Genomic DNA, 20,523 nt, shown 5'->3' with positions numbered 1-20,523 from the left:
GTATTTGTTTTGTTGATTGCGGGATAAATATTGGCCTGGACACCAGGGATAACTCCCTTGCTCTTCTTCGTAATAGTGCCATGGGATCTTTTACACCACCTGAGAGAGCAGACGGGGCCTCGGTTTAACGTCTCATTCAAAAGACGGCGCCTCCAACAGTGCGGCACTCCCTCAGCACTGCACTGGAGTGTCAACCTAGATTTACGTGCTCAAGTCCCTGGAGTGGGCCTTGCACCCACAACCTCCTGACACACAGGCGAGGGTGCTATCCACTGAGCCACGGCTGACCCGTAACTGCACTGACTCCCCTTCTTTTACCACCTCTGCAAGCAGCACAAAAAGGGCATGCTATGGTCATAGGACTGGCTGCTCACTCACGTTATCACACAGATCCTGCTGAACCTTTCATTTATTGTGGAAAGCAGTGGCATTGCTCAGACCGCACGCTGTTTTACAGTAACAGCGGTGTTTCTGCTGGGATGGTGCAGCTGTGCTTTAGGACCACAAGCTGCAAATGGGAATGTCCTGAGGTCAGTTAGAGGTTAATTGCTGTTTGGGGATTTGCAGGTGCGTGTAAATTCTCAGTTCCAGGTTAGAAGAAACCATCACAAAACCGACTGCAAGTAAAAGCAGAAAATGCTGGAAGTACAGCTCAGTCAGCATTTGCAAAGAGAAAGGACACACTATGACATTTCAGGTGGTTGCACAACCCTTCATCAGAACTGACTGGTTCTCCTTCTCGTTTTTGTACACTCATGATGGACCTGACTTTTATATATTAATATGTAAATCGATTCGAAGATGTGCCAACTGCGGGATTAGTCAGGCATCACCTGTCGAATTCAAGGCCCCCACAGTCTATCACATGGACAATTGGTCTTCAGGCATGCAGACTGGGTGGTTGGGGGATGATAGTGGTGGTAATTGCCTGTTACTCCCGCTGATTAAATGCCAACTTATCTTCTAAGAGAAAAAACAGGGACAGTACAGCAGGAGTTCGCGGTGTGGTAATCTTGTACGTGACAAGATATGGCTGGTACCACCATAGCTCCCTCCCTCTTATTTCAGTGAGTGTTGTGACTTTAGTACAAGGTTCTTCTCGACTGGGACAGAGAGGGAGTTAAAGGAAGAATTCCTAAGAAAGTATTTCATTACATTAGGAGTTAGCAGAGGTGAGGTAGAGGGAGAAATTGGCACACAAGACTCTGGAGCAACAGTGTGATGTTTAAAAAAAATGACAAAGGTACAGAATAAGTATAATCCATTAAAAAGGAAGGAAACTAATTGTAGTTATAGGATGCCACGGACAAATAAAGAGGTTAGAAACCAATTAAAATTGAAGAAACTGCCTATATGAAAAATAATAATGGGCAGGTTTTGCGGTGGGTAATGCTGGCGAACTATCAGGCTGCACTGTGGACCCCAGGCCCAGGGCCGGCAATCAGTTGAAATCACACTGAAGGATGATAAGTTCCCCTAGAACGCTGGAATATCGCCACTAAGCCCTCACGCCCCCTCCCCCCACCCCCGCGCTACCCCTGAAAAAGCTGAGCCTCGTTGAAAGAGGCGTAAGTGTTTTTAACAGCGTACTGACTGCTGAACTAGTGTTCTGGCCCTGAAAAACTAGTTTTATATTTGTGGAATGTCAAATTTCTCCATTAATATGCTAAGAATTACAGGGCTTTTAAAATAATTTTTTTTTTAAAGTTTGTTCATGATATTTCAGCTTCTTCCTTAATCCCATGTGTACGTCCCAATTTGTATTTCGCTCTCTGTAAAATTTATAAAAAGTAAATTAGAATCTGTGCATTTTACTTTCTGGTTTGCTGTGAGAAGTCTTCAATGTGATTGGCTGCTCAGCCTACTTGATGACATCACTGTTGCTAGAGATTCATTTGATTTGACGTCAGATTCAAACTATCGTTGGGAGAGCTGAAATTCACGCCACAGAGATTGCTAGATATTTGCGGCCAGCTTTCTTTGAGGTTAGCGGTGAGCGCCGCTGCTTTGCTGCTGACTGCAAATTCCGAGCCAGTAAAAGACTAACCTTAGGAGAATGTGAGAAAGTAACAAGAGTTAAGGAACATAGCAACAGCAGTAGGCCATTCAGCCCCTCGAGCCTGTTCCGCTATTAAATCATGGCTGATCTGTACCTGAAATCCATTTACCCGCCTTTGCTCCAGATTCTTTGATACCTTTACCCAACAAAAATCTATCGATCGCAGTCTTAAGAGCTTCAATTGATCCAGCGTCTATGACCTTTTGGGAAGAGAGTTCTAGATTTTTACTACACTTTGTGTGAAGAAGTGCTTCTTAACTTCACACCTAAATGTCTTGCTTTCATTTTAAGATTATGTCCTCTAGTTCTGATTAAGGAAAGCTGAGAGGAAATAGGACGGAAAAAATTCAAAAATCACCAAAAGGAATATTTTTAAGTCTATCAGCAAAATTAAAATTAAAATGAGTTGAGACCCCTGAGAGGAGAGATTTGTCAATATGTAGATGATGATCAAAAAATGGCAGAGGTATTTAATAATAAAGGCAGGGACATTGGGAGTGGAGGTGAATCCTGAAATGGTTGAGAGCGAAATGATATTATGATGGATGAAAGGAAAAGTTAGTTAGGCTAAAGGAAGACAAAACATCAGGGCCCAATGGGATACATCCTCGGATCCTGAGGGAGATTAGGGAGAAAATCGCGAAGGACCTTGAAATCATATTTCAGGGCTGTATTGTGTGCAGACATGTACTGAAGATGGGGCAGTGTCCAATGTGGTACCCATTTTTAAAAAAGGGACAGAGTTAATCCAGGTAATACAGGCCAATTATCTTAACATCTGTAGCCGGAATTGATAGAATCTGTAATTGAGGATGAAATAACACCCCCCCCCATCCCACCCGCCATCTTGATAAAGATAAAATAGATAGAAGTAGCCAGCATGTATTTCAAAACAGACAATTGTGCTTGACAAATCTCATAGAATGTGAGGAGGTATCAGGCATGGTAGATGGGGAAATACCGTGGATGTAGTCTACATGGACTTTGACAATGTACCAAACGGGAGATTACGAGAGAAGATTAAGGGGTATGGAATTTGGGGGAAGACTGAATAAAATATGGTTCGAAGAGAGAAAAGAGAGCAGGAATTAAGGGCAGTTTTTCAGAGTGGTTGGAAGTGGGCAGTGGTGTCCCACAAGGTTCAATTCTGGGGCCACTTCTATTCACTTTGCAGATCAATGATTTGTGTATAGGACGAGAGGGAGTGGAGTCAGAACCTGCATATTGTACCAAAATAAGAGGTACATCATAGGCGATCCCTCGAACGAGGATGACTTGCTTCCACACCAAAAGGGATGAGTTTGCAGATGTTTCAATGAAGGACCTGATATTCCAGTCCTGAACTCCAGGGGCGGAAGATGCTTGTGCGTGGATTTTTTTAATGTGTGGTGACCGTTGCACATCAGCCACCACATGAGCTTGTCAGAACTAGGCCTTTATCCAGTGGCAAGTGTTAACCAGGATGACTGGAGACCTGCTCTGCTGCACGGACCTAGTGCGCACACATATCAGAGTGTGGGCTGGCCCGTGCTGCCCCTGGGCCCTCACCTCTCCTGGGCCCAGAAGAGGTACAATTAATTCTTTATAATACCAAAGAAAAATGTAAAGGGATACTGGGCCTGAAATTCCGCTAGAGGTCTTCCCGTGGGCAAACTAAAGAAAAAGGTAAAAAAACTGCGCACTTACCTGTTGCTGCTGCGCCCACTCTAACTTTCGAGCCTGAGGCCTTCAATCCTACGCATCAGAGTGTGTGCACCAGGGCTGGAGCTGTAGTCACATGGCTCTGGGCAGCCAATCAAGGAAAAGTATTTTCTCATTCCTAATAATGGGAACTCCGTAAGTTGGAATTCCCATTATTATGAATGAGAACCCCCCCAAATACACACAAAATCAATAAAAAATAGAAAAATACACAGCATATTTAAGAATCATTTAAATTAAAGTTCTTATATAAAAAAAATAATATTTTCCCGACTTTTTTTAAAGAAGTCTTAAGATAAACTTATCGTAGTGGGGAGGGTTTTTAGCAATAAAGTATGTTTTCATATGTATTTATTTTATTTAATTTTAATGTTTTGTGTATTTTTAAACACTTGCGCCTGTAACAGTAGACTATACGCCTTTTCAGGCGCAAGATTTTAAAGGACATTTGCTGGCAAGATATTCGTAAATATCGGAAATCTTGCCCTACAAATGTCCACGCTCCCGATCTGCGGATGATCCGTCAAGCTAGAAACTTGACAAATCGGAAAAGCCGGTTCAGTGCATGCGCATTGCGCGCTGAAAACCGGCTTTTCTGATGCCTTCCCGGGTCTGTAGGAAATTCGTACGGACCCGGGACATCGGAATTTCAGGGTCATTAAGATACAGGTAGGGGAATACGTTCACAGGATATTAAAGGCAGCACCTCAGGTTGATAAGCCCATAAGATAGCTAATGGAATTCTAAGTTTTGTCTAAATAGGCATTGGCCTAGTAATTGCCCCTAAACTGGTGTGTAGGAAGTGCGTATATTGGCTAAGATCAATGGTAGCACCCTCGCCTGTGAGTTAGAAGGTTATGGGTTTAAACCCTACTCCAGGGACTTGAATATATAATCTAGGCTGACACCCCTGTGCAGTACTGAAGGAGTGCTGCGTTGTTGGATGTGCCATCTTTCAGATGAGACGTTAAACCGACGCCCCATCAGCTCTCACAAATGGACATGAAAGATCCTATGGTACTATTTCCTGGCCAATATTTAGCCCTTAACCAACAGCTTATTGGGTCACTATATTGTGAGACCTACAATACAATAGTGAACACAGTTTAAAAGTACTTCATTGCCTTTAAGTGCTTTAGAATGTCCTGAGTTCATGAAAGGTGCTATATAAATGCAAGTCTTTCTTTCTCACTCTTTACAACAAACAGTAATAAGTAGCTGTGAGTAAGCATTCATTAGTAACTAATCTTACAATCCATGCATTTTATTAAAAGATTATGACCTTTTGATTGTTCTTTGCCCACAGATTATGACCAAAGTATTGAAACTTCTCCCTGGAACATGTCACACTTGCCCCGCGATGGCACAGCCGATTTGTCTGCCATTTACCCACTTTACAAACGATTAGCACGGAATATAAGCCCCAGAAAATGGAAGGAGGAAACCAGTTTGTTGGCTATCTACCAGAGCATGAAGGAAGTGAATGAAATACTACTCCCCTGTGAGTCCCTTGTTAAAATAACCCACCACGTACTGAGAAAAGCTTCAGGGAAAATGTTGCCACTGGATTTATTCCCACTTGAAACCTGTGATCAGAAGCTGAATAACCAGATTACCAAAATTAATCCTCTCGATCTTGTTAAGGTTAAGATAAAGCCACAGTTACTTTACCAAGTCTTACTCTTCCTGAAAAGGTTGGACTTGTTGGTAGACATACATCAAGCAAAATCATTCTCCATTGTGAAGAAACTATTGGTTAATAAGCAACAAATGATATTGGGAAAGACAGGTAAAAACCATAGTAATCACGGTATGTATTTATTTATGATATTTCTTTCATTCTAAATAGATTTATTGAGTATTCTAAATTCATGAACATATTTGGTCTATGTCCATAAATATTAATCCCAGTTGGGAAACCACTGCATATGGATCATCTCAACATCGAGGAAAGATGCCAAAGAGAAGTAAAACTGAAGCAAAATTGTAAAATGTTGGGCATGCAGTCTAATCTGTTAATTCAAAACTTTTCTGTCTGCTAAAAAAAATATGATTTATTGAGTAATTTGAATTAAACAACTGGAATAAAATGGAACTGGAGATGTTTCCAGCACAATTCGAATTCAAATCATTCAGTACTATGAATGAAGTGACTTTGAACTAACAGGACTAGGCTGTACACAGCAACATGGTTCGCTCTTAACTGCTCACTAAATAACTTGGCATGTCACTCAGTTGTATCAAAACTGCCACACTGCAGCGGTTCAAGAAAGACCACCATTGTCAGGGCAACTGGGCAATAAATGCCCGCATGCCGAGAATAAATTTCCGACACTGCGGATCATTAAACTGTCTTTCCACCTGACTGACTCGCTGTGTATTCCCAGAATTTTCTGTGTTTGTTACAGATTTCCAGCATTTGCCTTTTTTTATTTTTAAAAGTAAAATTAGTGGTCAGAATTATCTGTGGGCTTAGCGGACTAGATCGGTGGTGGGTCGGATGGGAGAGTTTTTTTCCCCCAGCGGGCCGGGAACCCGCTGTGAACCCCCGCCACACGCCGTTACCAATGTCGGGTCTGTCAGCGCTGAACAGACCCGACATCCAGCGGCGGGGGACCCAATTAAGCTCATTATAACCTTGTTTACACATCATTAAGAATATATTTTAGCTCACCTTTTGACTTTACGTGTTCGCCTACAGGGTCCCTGCAGCTCGGGGATCATGTCTGTTAAGCTGAGGCGGGCGATGAATGACCATCGAATCAGCTGATTACTTGACAGCTTAAAATGTGCTATAAAAGCTCCCACCTCACAGCTCTTCAGTTTCCAAGCTCAGAAACTGTTACTGCATTTGGAATACAGATTGAGCTTTATGCAGGGTGCAAGAGTTTGGAGCAAACTCTCTATCCAGTGTCGCCTCATTGGAACAACCTCTCTCACCATTGACAGATTGCTTCTGTAATCTCAACTTCACCTGCAATCTGTTCCATTAACATGGGTGCCCTTTATACTTTCTCACCTTGGTCCTCAGAATCCCACCACGATCAGCCCCAACACCAGCAGTACCAGGCACACTAGCAACACCAACAATAGCACCAACCTTTTCCACAATCATCTGATGCTGCACAGGACAAATTGCATCAGCACCCAACCACATTGTTGCCCAGGAGGCCAGGGATGGCCTTACCATGGCTAGATTTACTTCAGTTGACGTATGCCATATGATGCGCCAGGTTGGCATCACCCCCACACCAACACCATAAAGCATCCCTACAATGCCCAAGCCATTCCTGTCACACTCATCACCAGTGCAGGGGGTACCGTTATGTCTCACCATTCACTGCAGCTCACTAAGCCACTTCCAAAGATCTGCCCAAGAACACAAAGTGTTGAAAATAAAGGTTTCAATGTTTGACACCACATTAACAGAAACTTTACAAGAACATTGTATAAAACACCCGAGTGCCTACCTTGTGTGTTAGTTGGTATGATTGGACGAGGATGAGGGTGAGTTTGAGGGGTGGTTAGTGAGATGGGGATGTGATAATATAGATAGTGAGGGATGGGTGGAGGTGCAAGGTAAGTTGGTGTGAGTAAGGCTGTGCAGGAGTAGGGTAGGGAAGCAGAGATGGGGATGTGATGAATGGTACAGCAGGATGAGGTTATGTGTGGCTTTGCAGTAACGTTTCGTGATCTACTGAGATCATTGAAAGGTTTGTAGCACTGCACCCCATCCACTTGACCACATCCCTGCTTGTACCGTCCATGCAATGTGCAACCAAGCTGCGTTGGTCTCCTGGGGACGTCCTTTCTGCCCATTGGAAGAGAAGAGAATCTCCCTGCGTGCTGTGACTCCCTCCATACACATATGGGGCGCGTCATGGGAGAGCCTGGGTACAACCCTGTGCCTTTGTACAGTAATTGTCAAGGTTTGCAGTATTTCAATGCTGTAGAACACTGACAGCATAAATGTCAATATAAATTTGGACATCAAATAACGTCACCAGACCCACTTCCTCCATTTGGCTGGGAAACGCGCTGGGTGGGCTTACCAAGCCCAATCAAGGAAAATTCATTTCAGACAACAGGATGGAGCCAGCAGCGAGGTCCGGACCCGCCACCTTCGTTGCCAGCCATGGACCCGCCAAGGTGAACAAAATCCCGGCCATTGTCAATCTTTTGTTCAAAACGTGAAACAGAAATTACGCTCCGTAGCACCTGATTTTACGATGCTACGGGTGCTGTTTTGTGACAAAAATGCCGTTCGTGCCACGGCACACATGTCGCACCGCATGCCATCTTGGTGAGGGCGGCGGGGCAGGGTAGGCGTTTGGAGCTTGTGCCGGAATTTGGAGATTAGGCAGATCAGGATGTCAATCAGTGTGCCGGCGCTGCCATTGTCATCCTCAATGCTGGAGTCAACGCCCGGTGTTACCCTCGCACAGCAGAACACGCATTCAGCAGCAGCAAGGACCCTCCACCGGCGATATTTAAAGGGTCAGCACCACTCTAAGGTTAGTTGCTGATTAATTTCTACTGGCTCTGTGTAAGCTTGTGGACGTGTTTGGAGTTTTCTAGAGTTGTTTAAAGTTGGTGAGATGACAGGGATTGGAGCGGCAAGTGGAGAAAGTTCAAGGGTTCTGGTCAGACCACTTGCTTCCAGTCATGGGGGCTCCAGTTGTCATCCCCCTTGGCCTGCAGCACGACAGGGAGACGGGGCAGAGGCAGCGAAGAAGAGGACAAGCTGCTCAGAGAGGGAGGAGGAGGGGGAGAAGGACTCTCAGCAGGAGGCCTTACCCACCTAGGGTCTTCCGAGAGTAACTCTTACCTCAGTCTGAGCCAGGAACAGTGGGTGAGGCACCTGCACTTTGTGAAGGAGGTGCTTACAGAACACTACCACCTCTTGCAACCCGACCTGAAGCCTCACACCAGGGCAAGGACAGCGCTGCCCGTGGCCCTCAAGGTGACCCTTGGCCCTGAATTTCCTTGCATCGGGATCCTTCTAGGTCGGAACAGGTGACATCTGTAACACCTCCCAGTTCACCGTCTACTGCTGCATAAGAGAGGTGGCAATCGCTCTTTATATCAGGAGAGGGAATTCATTGTCTTCGCTCTGACGAGAGAGAAGCAGGCAAAGCGCGCAAGTTAATTTGCCAGGATAGCGGGCTTCCCCATGGTGCAGGGCGCCATCGACTGCGTGCATGGCTTTGCTGGTGCCACATCCAAATGCTGAGATGTACTGAAACCGCAAAGGTTACCATTCGCTGAATGTGCAGTTGGTTTGCGACCATGCTCCGCACGTCTTGGTGGTGAATGCCCAGTATCCTAGCAGCAGTCATGAAGCTTTTATTCTGCACAAGTCCAGTGTTCCTTCCATCTTTCAGCCACCATGACAAACCAGAGGATGGCTACTGGGCGACAAGGGTTATCCGCTGACCGCCTGGCTCATGACTCCACTCCAAACCCAACCACACGTGGACAGCATGCGTACAATGATAGCCATGCTACTACATGGAATCTGATAGAGCAGGCCATTGACGTGCTTAAGCAATGCTTCTACTGCCTGGAACTCTCTGGAGGAACACTGCGGTACTCGCCAGAGCACGTCCCAATATTTGTCACGGTCTGCTGCATGCTCCACAACCTCGACATCATGAGGGCACAGCCCTTGACACCAGGCATACAGTGAGCAACTGAGGTGGAGGAGTAGGAGGGTTAGGAAGAGGAGGTGGAGGAGGAGGAGAAAGCCAAGGAGAAGGAAGAGAAGGAAGCAGACAGAAGGAGGCAACCCAGACAGCACCTTTATCATAGAATCATAGATAAATTACGACATAGAAGGAGGTCATTTGGCCCACTGTATCCATGACGGTCGAGAAAGAGCTATCCAGCCTAATCCCACTTTCCAGCTCTTGGTCCGTAGCCCTGGAGGTTACACCACTTCAAGTGCACATCCAAGTACCTTTTAAATGTGATGAGGGTTTCTGCCTCTACCACCCTTCCAGACCCCTCCAGCCTCTAAGTGAATTTTTTTCCCCCTCATCTCCCCTCTAAACCTCCTACCAATTACTTTAAATCTATGCCCCCTGGTTATTGACCCCTCTGCTAAGGGAAATAGGTCCTTCCTATCCACTCTATCTAGGCTCCTCATAATTTTATACACCTCAATTAAATCTCCCTTCAGTCTCCCCTGTTCCAAAGAAATCAACCCCTGCCTATTCAATCTTCCCGCATAGCAAATTTTTCCAGTCCTGGCCACATCTTTCCTGTAATGTAAAGCGGTCTTTCTGCCTGGGTTCTCTGTGATTGATTGATCCAACTGTGATACAGTTAATGTAACCCCAATTCCCCATTCAACAATAGGCCCACACCTTACCTTCCCTCTGTTACTGACCATCACACGTCCTCTTGGCCACTATGCTGAAATAAAAGCCACCACAAAAGAAACATTCCATTTTAACTTTATACATCAATCCATCCAATATTGTATAACAAAGTTAATTAATCACCCTTGTGCATTCCCTTAGCGCCTGTCTTCAGTGAACCTTTGCCTGTCCCAGTGCTCCCACGCAGTGCTACCCCAATGGCTGCAGCATGGCTGGTGACAGACTGCAGACTCTCAGTGGGGGAGACTGCAGATGACCTTACAGGACAACCTCGAACAGCTCTGAGCCCAGAAGGCCCGGCTTCGGACTGCACCACCTCGACATGGGCGGCAGCAGTCTGGGCCGGCTAACTGACAGGTAACAGCAAGGGAACTGGCAGACTGGCAGTGGTGGAAGGACAAAAGCAGTCATCCTGAGAGACAGAAACATAGAAATTTACAACGCAGAAGGAGGCCATTCCGGCCCATCATGTCCGCGCAGGCCGACAAAGAGCCACACGGCCTTTGGTCATCAACCCTAAAGGTTACATATAAACTATGAACAATGACGGAAAGGCAAAGAGCATCCATCCCAACCAATCCACCTCACCACAACTGCGACACCCCTTATACTAAAACATTCTACACTCCACTCCAACCGGAGCTATGTGATCTCCTGGGAGAGGCAAAAACCAGATAAAAACCCAGGCCAATTTAGGGAGAAAAAATCTGGGAAAATTCCTCTCCGACCCATCCATGCAATCAAAACTAGTCCAGGAGATCACCCTGGCCGTATTCGATTCCCTGCAGTGCTTACCATTATATCTGTGCCGTCCAACTAAAGGTCATCCAGTCTAATCCCAATTACCAGCTCTAGGTCCGTAACCCTGCAGGTTACTGCACTTTAAGTGCCCATCCAACCAGCTCTTAAAAGTGGTGAGGGTTTCTGCATCCACCACTCTTCCAGGCAGTGAGTTCCAGGTCCCCACAACCCTCTGCGTAAAGAAGTCCCCCCTCAAATCCCCTCTAAACCTTCCACCAACCACCTTAAAACTATGCCCCCTTGTAATAAACCCCTCCACCAATGGAAATAGACCCTTACTATCCACTGTGTCCAGGCTCCCCAATATTTTGTACACCTCAATGAGGTCTCCTCTCAACCTTCTCTGTTCCAATGAGAACAAACCCAGCCTATCCAATCTGACCTCATAACTAAGATTCTCCATTCCAGGCAGCATCCTAGTAAATCTCCTCTGCACCGTCTCTAGTGCAATCACGTCCTTCCTATAATACGGCAGCAGGTTTGTGCTCCACGGAGCCACTGGCATGCCCCCGGGACGCTGCCCCAGTAATCCTAGTAATCTGTTGAAGGGACGATTGCTGGACTGCTGCGACACCCTGCAAGCCCTTTCCACACTGGTAATCGCAGCCATGATAGCAACAGACTGAGCTTGTGTGGCAGCAAGCTGAGCCTGCATGACAGCAGTTTGAGCTTCCAAATCAGCACTCAGACTTTGGTTCACTTCCGCTAGTGCTGCAATGGAAGCTGAGACATTGCCCATCGGACCCTGCATCATGGTTGGGCCCACAAGTGCGCTAATGGATCTGCATGCTGCGAATCATGGGCTGCAAGCTCTGTGCAAATCCCTGTGCAATGTTGGTGCCAGACTCCTCCATGCTCCTTGACATTGCACTCAGGCTATCTGGCCTGCCAATGCACCAAGCATTTTGTTGTGCATCAGCGTTCTTCTGTAGGCCGCCCCATCGAAGTCCTGTCCCCCTGCCCTGGCTGCAGCTGACTCATGCCTAGTGACTCACCACCAACATATCCCACCTCTAATTACCCTCTAAAGCCCGCGCGGTGCCTTTTTCTGAGCTGGTGGCTGCAAGTGTCAGATCGACTGATGTTGTTCCTTCCTCATCACCACTGTCTTCTCCCTCTGCTTCTTGTACCACTACCTGGGCAGGCTGGATTTCTTGGGTCTCTGAAATGAGAATGGCACAGGGGTAGGGTTGTGGTGAGGGGAGAAGGGAAAGCGAGGGGTGCACGCATACACCATGTGCAGCTTGTAAAGGGATGAGGTTGTGGGATGAGGGGAAAGTGGGATACAATAAGGAGGATAACGTATGAGGATACTGGCATCTTGTATTTTTTCCACCCCGCCCCTGGCCCTAGACTTAGCGATGGCCCTCCCAAGAATGGCCAGCAACGTCTCCTCCATGGGGGTTAGGTTATGCAGGCGCGCGTGTACCCCACTGGTTAGGTCCTGCTGGTGCCAGTTGTAAGATACTTTTTCCTGCAAGAGATAGTGTGGCTCAAGGTGTTCTACTGAAATGTTTCTCTTGGTTAAATAGCTGACAGTGTGTGCAAGTTGTGAGATGTGAGTGTGAGGCTTGCAGCAGTGGTAGGTGTGTGAGGGTGAGGTGAAACTATGAATGTGAGTTATGAGTTGTGTGTGTTAGCGATTGGTAGTAGGTGTGTGATGGGGGTGCGATGCATTGTGCAGTGTGTGAGGCTAGTGGTGCAGATAGTAGGGTATGGCATTTAAAGATGAATTCACTGACCTTGACCAGCTGTGTGAGGTCATTAAACTTCTTTCTGCACTGCATCCACGTCCTCTGGGCCAAGCTGCTGGCATTCACCGCAGTGGCACTCTGCTCCCATTGGAGCTTACACTGTTGCCTGGAGGGCCTCCTGGCCCCCTGTGGAAAAAGCACCTCTCTCCTCGAGCTGGCATCCTGCACCAAGGTCTCCAGTGTTGCATCGGAAAACGTGGGTACACGCTCTTTCCCCTGTTGTGACATAATCTCTCTTTTCTCCTCCTCTCACTCTCTTCAGCCAGTTAAATGAGCTGCTGCAGGCAGATGGCATCTCCCCTTTAAAAGGTGCAGATGGTCTTTAAGTAGTGCAGGCTAGCTTTAAGTGGAGCTAGCCTCGCACGAACTTGGGCCCCTGTTGAGCATTCAGCCACTCAGCAGTGCATTTAGCGCTGGGTTGAATGCCGCAATCATGCTAATCAGCAGGCTGCACGAAGTTTGTGTGCATCCTGCATTCCTGTGAACAGGCGGGGATAGATCACACATCGCGATCCCCATTCCCATTTGCGTGGACTAAGGCATTTCTGGGCTGTTTTCTGAGGAATTGCACCCTGTTTCTTGTATCTCATGATGCAAAGTAAATCCTAAGAAGAATGGTTACTGCCAAATAGTTCCTGGAAACTATTTTAAAATAGGACCCATGTTGACTGCTGCAGATAATTGCCTAATGCACGGAGGAATTCTGAATGAATTCCAACTTGTTAACAAAATGCATTTGAAGGCTTCATTTTAATAATTTTACAGCAATCAACAAAAGTCCCAGTTAATAAATGGAATATATATTCCAGCCCCAGTTGAGGGCTTTGAGCAAATAATCCAGGCTGACATTTGAGTGTAGTACTGAGGGAGTGCTGCACTGTCGGAGGTGCCGTCTTTCAGCTGAGATGTAAAACCAAGGCTCCATCTGCTCTCTCAGGTGGATGTAAAAGATCCTGTGGCACTGTTCAAAGATGGAGCTCTCCCCGGTGTCCTGACCAATCGTTATCCTCAACCAATATCAGTAAAACAAATGATCTGGTCAGTAATGCATTGCTGTTTTGGCATCTTGCTGTGCGCATGTTGGCTGCTGCGTTTCCTACATTACAACAGTGACTACACTTCAAAAGTAATTAATTGGCTGTGAAATGCTTTGGGACGTCCCAGGGTTGTGGAAAGCGCAATAGAAATCCAAGTATTTATTTTTGCACCAGAATCATTTCAGAGCTTGTGATAAATATTTATTGGAATTAATGAAAGAATGAGTGAGTGAGTGAATTAATGAGTTTGTAGACCATTGATACTATCGAGTGCATTTTCATATCACTCCTAAATCTGTCACACAAGTTATCTTATTTATTCCATTTCACCATTGATACCATTGCGTGCTCTGTGCCAAATGTGTTCATTCGACATTGGATCTAATCCATTTCTTCATGAATGCATTCCTTTCTTGCATAATAAATTCGCATTGGTCACCTGAGATATTCAAATTAATAATTAACTAATTAAAATAAATACAGATTATCCTCTCTATCATTTTCAATAATCCATCTCCCCCCACCCACCATCCCTCCTCCCCGCCCCGCGCACCCCCCCTCTCCCTCATCGCCCCTCCAGCTCCCCCATCCCCGCCCCCCCTCCCTCTCCCCCTCCCCCTCACCCGCTCCCCCCTCCCCGCCTTACTCCCTCTCACCATCCCCCCTCCAGCTCCCCCCTCCCTCTCCCCCGCTCCCCCCTCCACATCCCCCCACCCCCTCCCTCTCCCCCATCCCCCCCCTCCACGACCCCCCATGCCCCCCCTGCCCTCTCCCCGCCCCTCCTCCCTCTCCCCTGCGCCCTCCCCCCCCCTCCGCCAAACAAAACGCACAGCTCGGGACTAGAAGCAGACAATAGATGGAAATACTCAGCAGGTCAGGCAGCTTCTGCAGAGTGAGAAACTGAGGTCACATTTTGATGATCACTGACCTGAAATGTTAACTCTGTTTCTATCTCCACAGTTGCTGCCTGACCCACTGAGTATTTCCAGCATTTTCTGTTTTATTTCAGATTTCCAGCATCTGCAGTATTTTGCTTTTGTGACACATGATATTTATGTTTTTCTCACTCTTAACAAGAAAATGATCGCTCTTATCTTAAAGCATTTTGCAGTGTGCCTGTGAGTGTAATGTAATGTTTTTGGATGATGTGCTTCTCATGGTTGAATAGCTGACACTGTGTGCAAGTTCTGAGATGTGGGTGTGAGGCTTGCAGCAGTGGTAGGTGTGTGAGGGTGAGGTGAAACTATGAATGTGAGTTATGAGTTGTGTGTGTTAGCGATTGTTGGTAGGTGATTGATGAGGGTGCGGTGCATTGTGCAGTGTGTGAGGCTAGTGGTGCAGATAGTAGGGTATGGCATTTAAAGATGAATTCACTGACCTTGACCAGCTGTGTGAGGTCATTAAACTTCTTTCTGCACTGCATCCACGTCCTCTGGGCCAAGCTGCTGGCATTCACCACAGTGGCACTCTGCTCCCATTGGAGCTTACACTGTTGCCTGGAGGGCCTCCTGGCCTCCTGTGGAAACAGCACCTCTCGAGCTGGCCTCCTGCACCAAGGCCTCCAGTGCTGCATCAGAGAATGTGGGCACACGCTCTTTCCCCTGTTGTGACATAATTTTTCTTTTCTCCTCTCACTCTCTTCCCCAGCCAGTTGAATGAGCTGCTGCAGGTGGATTGCACCTCCCCTTTAAGAGGTGCAGACTGCCTTTAAGTAGTGCAGGCTAGCTTTAAGTGGAGCTGGCCTCGCACAACTTGGGCCCCTGTTGAGCATTCAGCCACTCAGCAGTGCTTTTGGCGCTGGGCTGAACACTGCAATCATGCTAATCAGCAGGCAGCACAAAGCTTGTGTGCATCCTTCATTCCTGTGAAAGGACGTGGGTTGATCGCACATCGCGATCCCCATTCCCATTTGCGTGGACTAAGGCATTTCTAGGCTGTTTTCTGAGGAATTGCACCCTGTTTCTTGTATCTCATGATGCAAAGTAAATCCTAAGAAGAATGGTTACTGCCAAATAGTTCCTGGAAACTATTTTAAAATAAGACCCATGTTGACTGCTGCAGATAATTGCCTAACGCACTGAGGAATTCTGAATGAATTCCAACTTGTCAACAAAATGCATTTGAAGGCTTCATCTTAATTTTACAACAATCAACAAAAGTCCCAGTTAATAAATGAAATATATATATATATAAATATATATTCCAGCCCCAGTGCAGGGCCTTGAGCAAATAATCCAGGCTGACATTTGAGTGTAGTACTGAGGGAGTGCTGCACTGTCGGAGGTGCCGTCTTTCAGCTAAGATGTAAAACCAAGGCTCCATCTGCTCTCTCAGGTGGATGTAAAAGATCCCGTGGCACTATTCAAAGATAGAGCTCTCCCCGGTGTCCTGACCAAAAGATATCACTCAACCAATGTCAGTAAAATAAATGATCTGGTCAGTAACGCATTGCTGTTTTGGCATCTTGCTGTGCGCATGTTGGCTGCTGCGTTTCCTACATTACAACAGTGACTACACTTCAAAAGTAATTAATTGGCTGTGAAATGCTTTGGGACGTCCCAGGGTTGTGGAAAGCGCAATAGAAATCCAAGTATTTATTTTTGCACCAGAATCATTTCAGAGCTTGTGATAAATATTTATTGGAATTAATGAAAGAATGAGTGAGTGAGTGAATTAATGAGTTTGTAGACCATTGATACTATCGAGTGCATTTTCATATCACTCCTAAATCTGTCACACAAGTTATCTTATTTATTCCATTTCACCATTGATACCATTGCGTGCTCTGTGCCAAATGTGTTCATTCGACATTGGATCTAATCCATTTCTTCATGAATGCATTCCTTTCTTGCATAATAAATTCGCATTGGTCACCTGAGATATTCAAATTAATAATTAACTAATTAAAATAAATACAGATTATCCTCTCTATCATTTTCAATAATCCATCTCCCCCCACCCACCATCCCTCCTCCCCGCCCCGCGCACCCCCCCTCTCCCTCATCCCCCCTCCAGCTCCCCCATCCCCGCCCCCCCTCCCTCTCCCCCTCCCCCTCACCCGCTCCCCCCTCCCCGCCTTACTCCCTCTCCCCATCCCCCCTCCAGCTCCCCCCTCCCTCTCCCCCACTCCCCCCTCCACATCCCCCCACCCCCTCCCTCTCCCCCATCCCCCCCTCCACGACCCCCCATGCCCCCCCTGCCCTCTCCCCGCCCCTTCCTCCCTCTTCCCTGCGCCCTCCGCCAAACAAAACGCACAGCTCGGGACTAGAAGCAGACAATAGATGGAAATACTCAGCAGGTCAGGCAGCTTCTGCAGAGTGAGAAACTGAGGTCACATTTTGATGATCACTGACCTGAAATGTTAACTCTGTTTCTATCTCCACAGTTGCTGCCTGACCCACTGAGTATTTCCAGCATTTTCTGTTTTATTTCAGATTTCCAGCATCTGCAGTATTTTGCTTTTGTGACACATGATATTTATGTTTTTCTCACTCTTAACAAGAAAATGATCGCTCTTATCTTAAAGCATTTTGCAGTGTGCCTGTGAGTGTAATGTAATGTTTTTGGATGATGTGCTTCTCATGGTTGAATAGCTGACACTGTGTGCAAGTTGTGAGATGTGGGTGTGAGGCTTGCAGCAGTGGTAGGTGTGTGAGGGTGAGGTGAAACTATGAATGTGAGTTATGAGTTGTGTGTGTTAGCGATTGTTAGTAGGTGATTGATGAGGGTGCGGTGCATTGTGCAGTGTGTGAGGCTAGTGGTGCAGATAGTAGGGTATGGCATTTAAAGATGAATTCACTGACCTTGACCAGCTGTGTGAGGTCATTAAACTTCTTTCTGCACTGCATCCACGTCCTCTGGGCCAAGCTGCTGGCATTCACCGCAGTGGCACTCTGCTCCCATTGGCCTGGAGGGCCTCCTGGCCTCCTGTGGAAACAGCACCTCTCGAGCTGGCCTCCTGCACCAAGGCCTCCAGTGCTGCATCAGAGAATGTGGGCACACGCTCTTTCCCCTGTTGTGGCATAATTTTTCTTTTCTCCTCTCACTCTCTTCCCCAGCCAGTTGAATGAGCTGCTGCAGGTGGATTGCACCTCCCCTTTAAGAGGTGCAGACTGCCTTTAAGTAGTGCAGGCTAGCTTTAAGTGGAGCTGGCCTCGCACAACTTGGGCCCCTGTTGAGCGTTCAGCCACTCAGCAGTGCTTTTGGCGCTGGGCTGAACACCGCAATCATGCTAATCAGCAGGCAGCACAAAGCTTGTGTGCATCCTTCATTCCTGTGAAAGGACGTGGGTTGATTGCACATCGCGATCCCCATTCCCATTTGCGTGGACTAAGGCATTTCTAGGCTGTTTTCTGAGGAATTGCACCCTGTTTCTTGTATCTCATGATGCAAAGTAAATCCTAAGAAGAATGGTTACTGCCAAATAGTTCCTGGAAACTATTTTAAAATAAGACCCATGTTGACTGCTGCAGATAATTGCCTAACGCACTGAGGAATTCTGAATGAATTCCAACTTGTCAACAAAATGCATTTGAAGGCTTCATCTTAATTTTACAACAATCAACAAAAGTCCCAGTTAATAAATGAAATATATATATATATAAATATATATTCCAGCCCCAGTGCAGGGCCTTGAGCAAATAATCCAGGCTGACATTTGAGTGTAGTACTGAGGGAGTGCTGCACTGTCGGAGGTGCCGTCTTTCAGCTAAGATGTAAAACCAAGGCTCCATCTGCTCTCTCAGGTGGATGTAAAAGATCCCGTGGCACTATTCAAAGATAGAGCTCTCCCCGGTGTCCTGACCAAAAGATATCACTCAACCAATGTCAGTAAAATAAATGATCTGGTCAGTAACGCATTGCTGTTTTGGCATCTTGCTGTGCGCATGTTGGCTGCTGCGTTTCCTACATTACAACAGTGACTACACTTCAAAAGTAATTAATTGGCTGTGAAATGCTTTGGGACGTCCCAGGGTTGTGGAAAGCGCAATAGAAATCCAAGTATTTATTTTTGCACCAGAATCATTTCAGAGCTTGTGATAAATATTTATTGGAATTAATGAAAGAATGAGTGAGTGAGTGAATTAATGAGTTTGTAGACCATTGATACTATCGAGTGCATTTTCATATCACTCCTAAATCTGTCACACAAGTTATCTTATTTATTCCATTTCACCATTGATACCATTGCGTGCTCTGTGCCAAATGTGTTCATTCGACATTGGATCTAATCCATTTCTTCATGAATGCATTCCTTTCTTGCATAATAAATTCGCATTGGTCACCTGAGATATTCAAATTAATAATTAACTAATTAAAATAAATACAGATTATCCTCTCTATCATTTTCAATAATCCATCTCCCCCACCCACCATCCCTCCTCCCCGCCCCGCGCACCCCCCCTCTCCCTCATCCCCCCTCCAGCTCCCCCATCCCCGCCCCCCCTCCCTCTCCCCCTCCCCCTCACCCGCTCCCCCCTCCCCGCCTTACTCCCTCTCCCCATCCCCCCTCCAGCTCCCCCCTCCCTCTCCCCCGCTCCCCCCTCCACATCCCCCCACCCCCTCCCTCTCCCCCATCCCCCCCTCCACGACCCCCCATGCCCCCCCTGCCCTCTCCCCGCCCCTTCCTCCCTCTTCCCTGCGCCCTCCGCCAAACAAAACGCACAGCTCGGGACTAGAAGCAGACAATAGATGGAAATACTCAGCAGGTCAGGCAGCTTCTGCAGAGTGAGAAACTGAGGTCACATTTTGATGATCACTGACCTGAAATGTTAACTCTGTTTCTATCTCCACAGTTGCTGCCTGACCCACTGAGTATTTCCAGCATTTTCTGTTTTATTTCAGATTTCCAGCATCTGCAGTATTTTGCTTTTGTGACACATGATATTTATGTTTTTCTCACTCTTAACAAGAAAATGATCGCTCTTATCTTAAAGCATTTTGCAGTGTGCCTGTGAGTGTAATGTAATGTTTTTGGATGATGTGCTTCTCATGGTTGAATAGCTGACACTGTGTGCAAGTTCTGAGATGTGGGTGTGAGGCTTGCAGCAGTGGTAGGTGTGTGAGGGTGAGGTGAAACTATGAATGTGAGTTATGAGTTGTGTGTGTTAGCGATTGTTGGTAGGTGATTGATGAGGGTGCGGTGCATTGTGCAGTGTGTGATGCTAGTGGTGCAGATAGTAGGGTATGGCATTTAAAGATGAATTCACTGACCTTGACCAGCTGTGTGAGGTCATTAAACTTCTTTCTGCACTGCATCCACGTCCTCTGGGCCAAGCTGCTGGCATTCACCACAGTGGCACTCTGCTCCCATTGGAGCTTACACTGTTGCCTGGAGGGCCTCCTGGCCTCCTGTGGAAACAGCACCTCTCGAGCTGGCCTCCTGCACCAAGGCCTCCAGTGCTGCATCAGAGAATGTGGGCACACGCTCTTTCCCCTGTTGTGACATAATTTTTCTTTTCTCCTCTCACTCTCTTCCCCAGCCAGTTGAATGAGCTGCTGCAGGTGGATTGCACCTCCCCTTTAAGAGGTGCAGACTGCCTTTAAGTAGTGCAGGCTAGCTTTAAGTGGAGCTGGCCTCGCACAACTTGGGCCCCTGTTGAGCATTCAGCCACTCAGCAGTGCTTTTGGCGCTGGGCTGAACACCGCAATCATGCTAATCAGCAGGCAGCACAAAGCTTGTGTGCATCCTTCATTCCTGTGAAAGGACGTGGGTTGATCGCACATCGCGATCCCCATTCCCATTTGCGTGGACTAAGGCATTTCTAGGCTGTTTTCTGAGGAATTGC

The 20,523-nt window shown here is 46.8% G+C and overlaps 1 protein-coding gene across 3 annotated transcripts in view; it reads left to right on the top strand.

Moving 5' to 3' along the window:
- The window catches only part of LOC139227715 (cell surface hyaluronidase CEMIP2-like), a 198,493-nt gene that overhangs the window by 41,250 nt on the left and 136,720 nt on the right, over positions 1–20,523 (top strand). For all 3 annotated transcript variants that reach the window (XM_070858684.1, XM_070858683.1, XM_070858682.1), the window contains exon 3: positions 5,067–5,570. In XM_070858684.1, coding sequence (XP_070714785.1) covers positions 5,067–5,570 — 504 coding nt within the window. The remainder of the gene's footprint in view (positions 1–5,066; positions 5,571–20,523) is intronic.

The sequence above is a fragment of the Pristiophorus japonicus genome, chromosome 17 (genome assembly GCF_044704955.1).
Source record: "Pristiophorus japonicus isolate sPriJap1 chromosome 17, sPriJap1.hap1, whole genome shotgun sequence".
Classification (NCBI taxonomy): Eukaryota; Metazoa; Chordata; class Chondrichthyes; family Pristiophoridae; genus Pristiophorus; species Pristiophorus japonicus.
The sequence above is the reverse complement of the archived record's forward strand: the minus strand, read 5'-3'. Positions and strand labels throughout refer to the sequence as shown.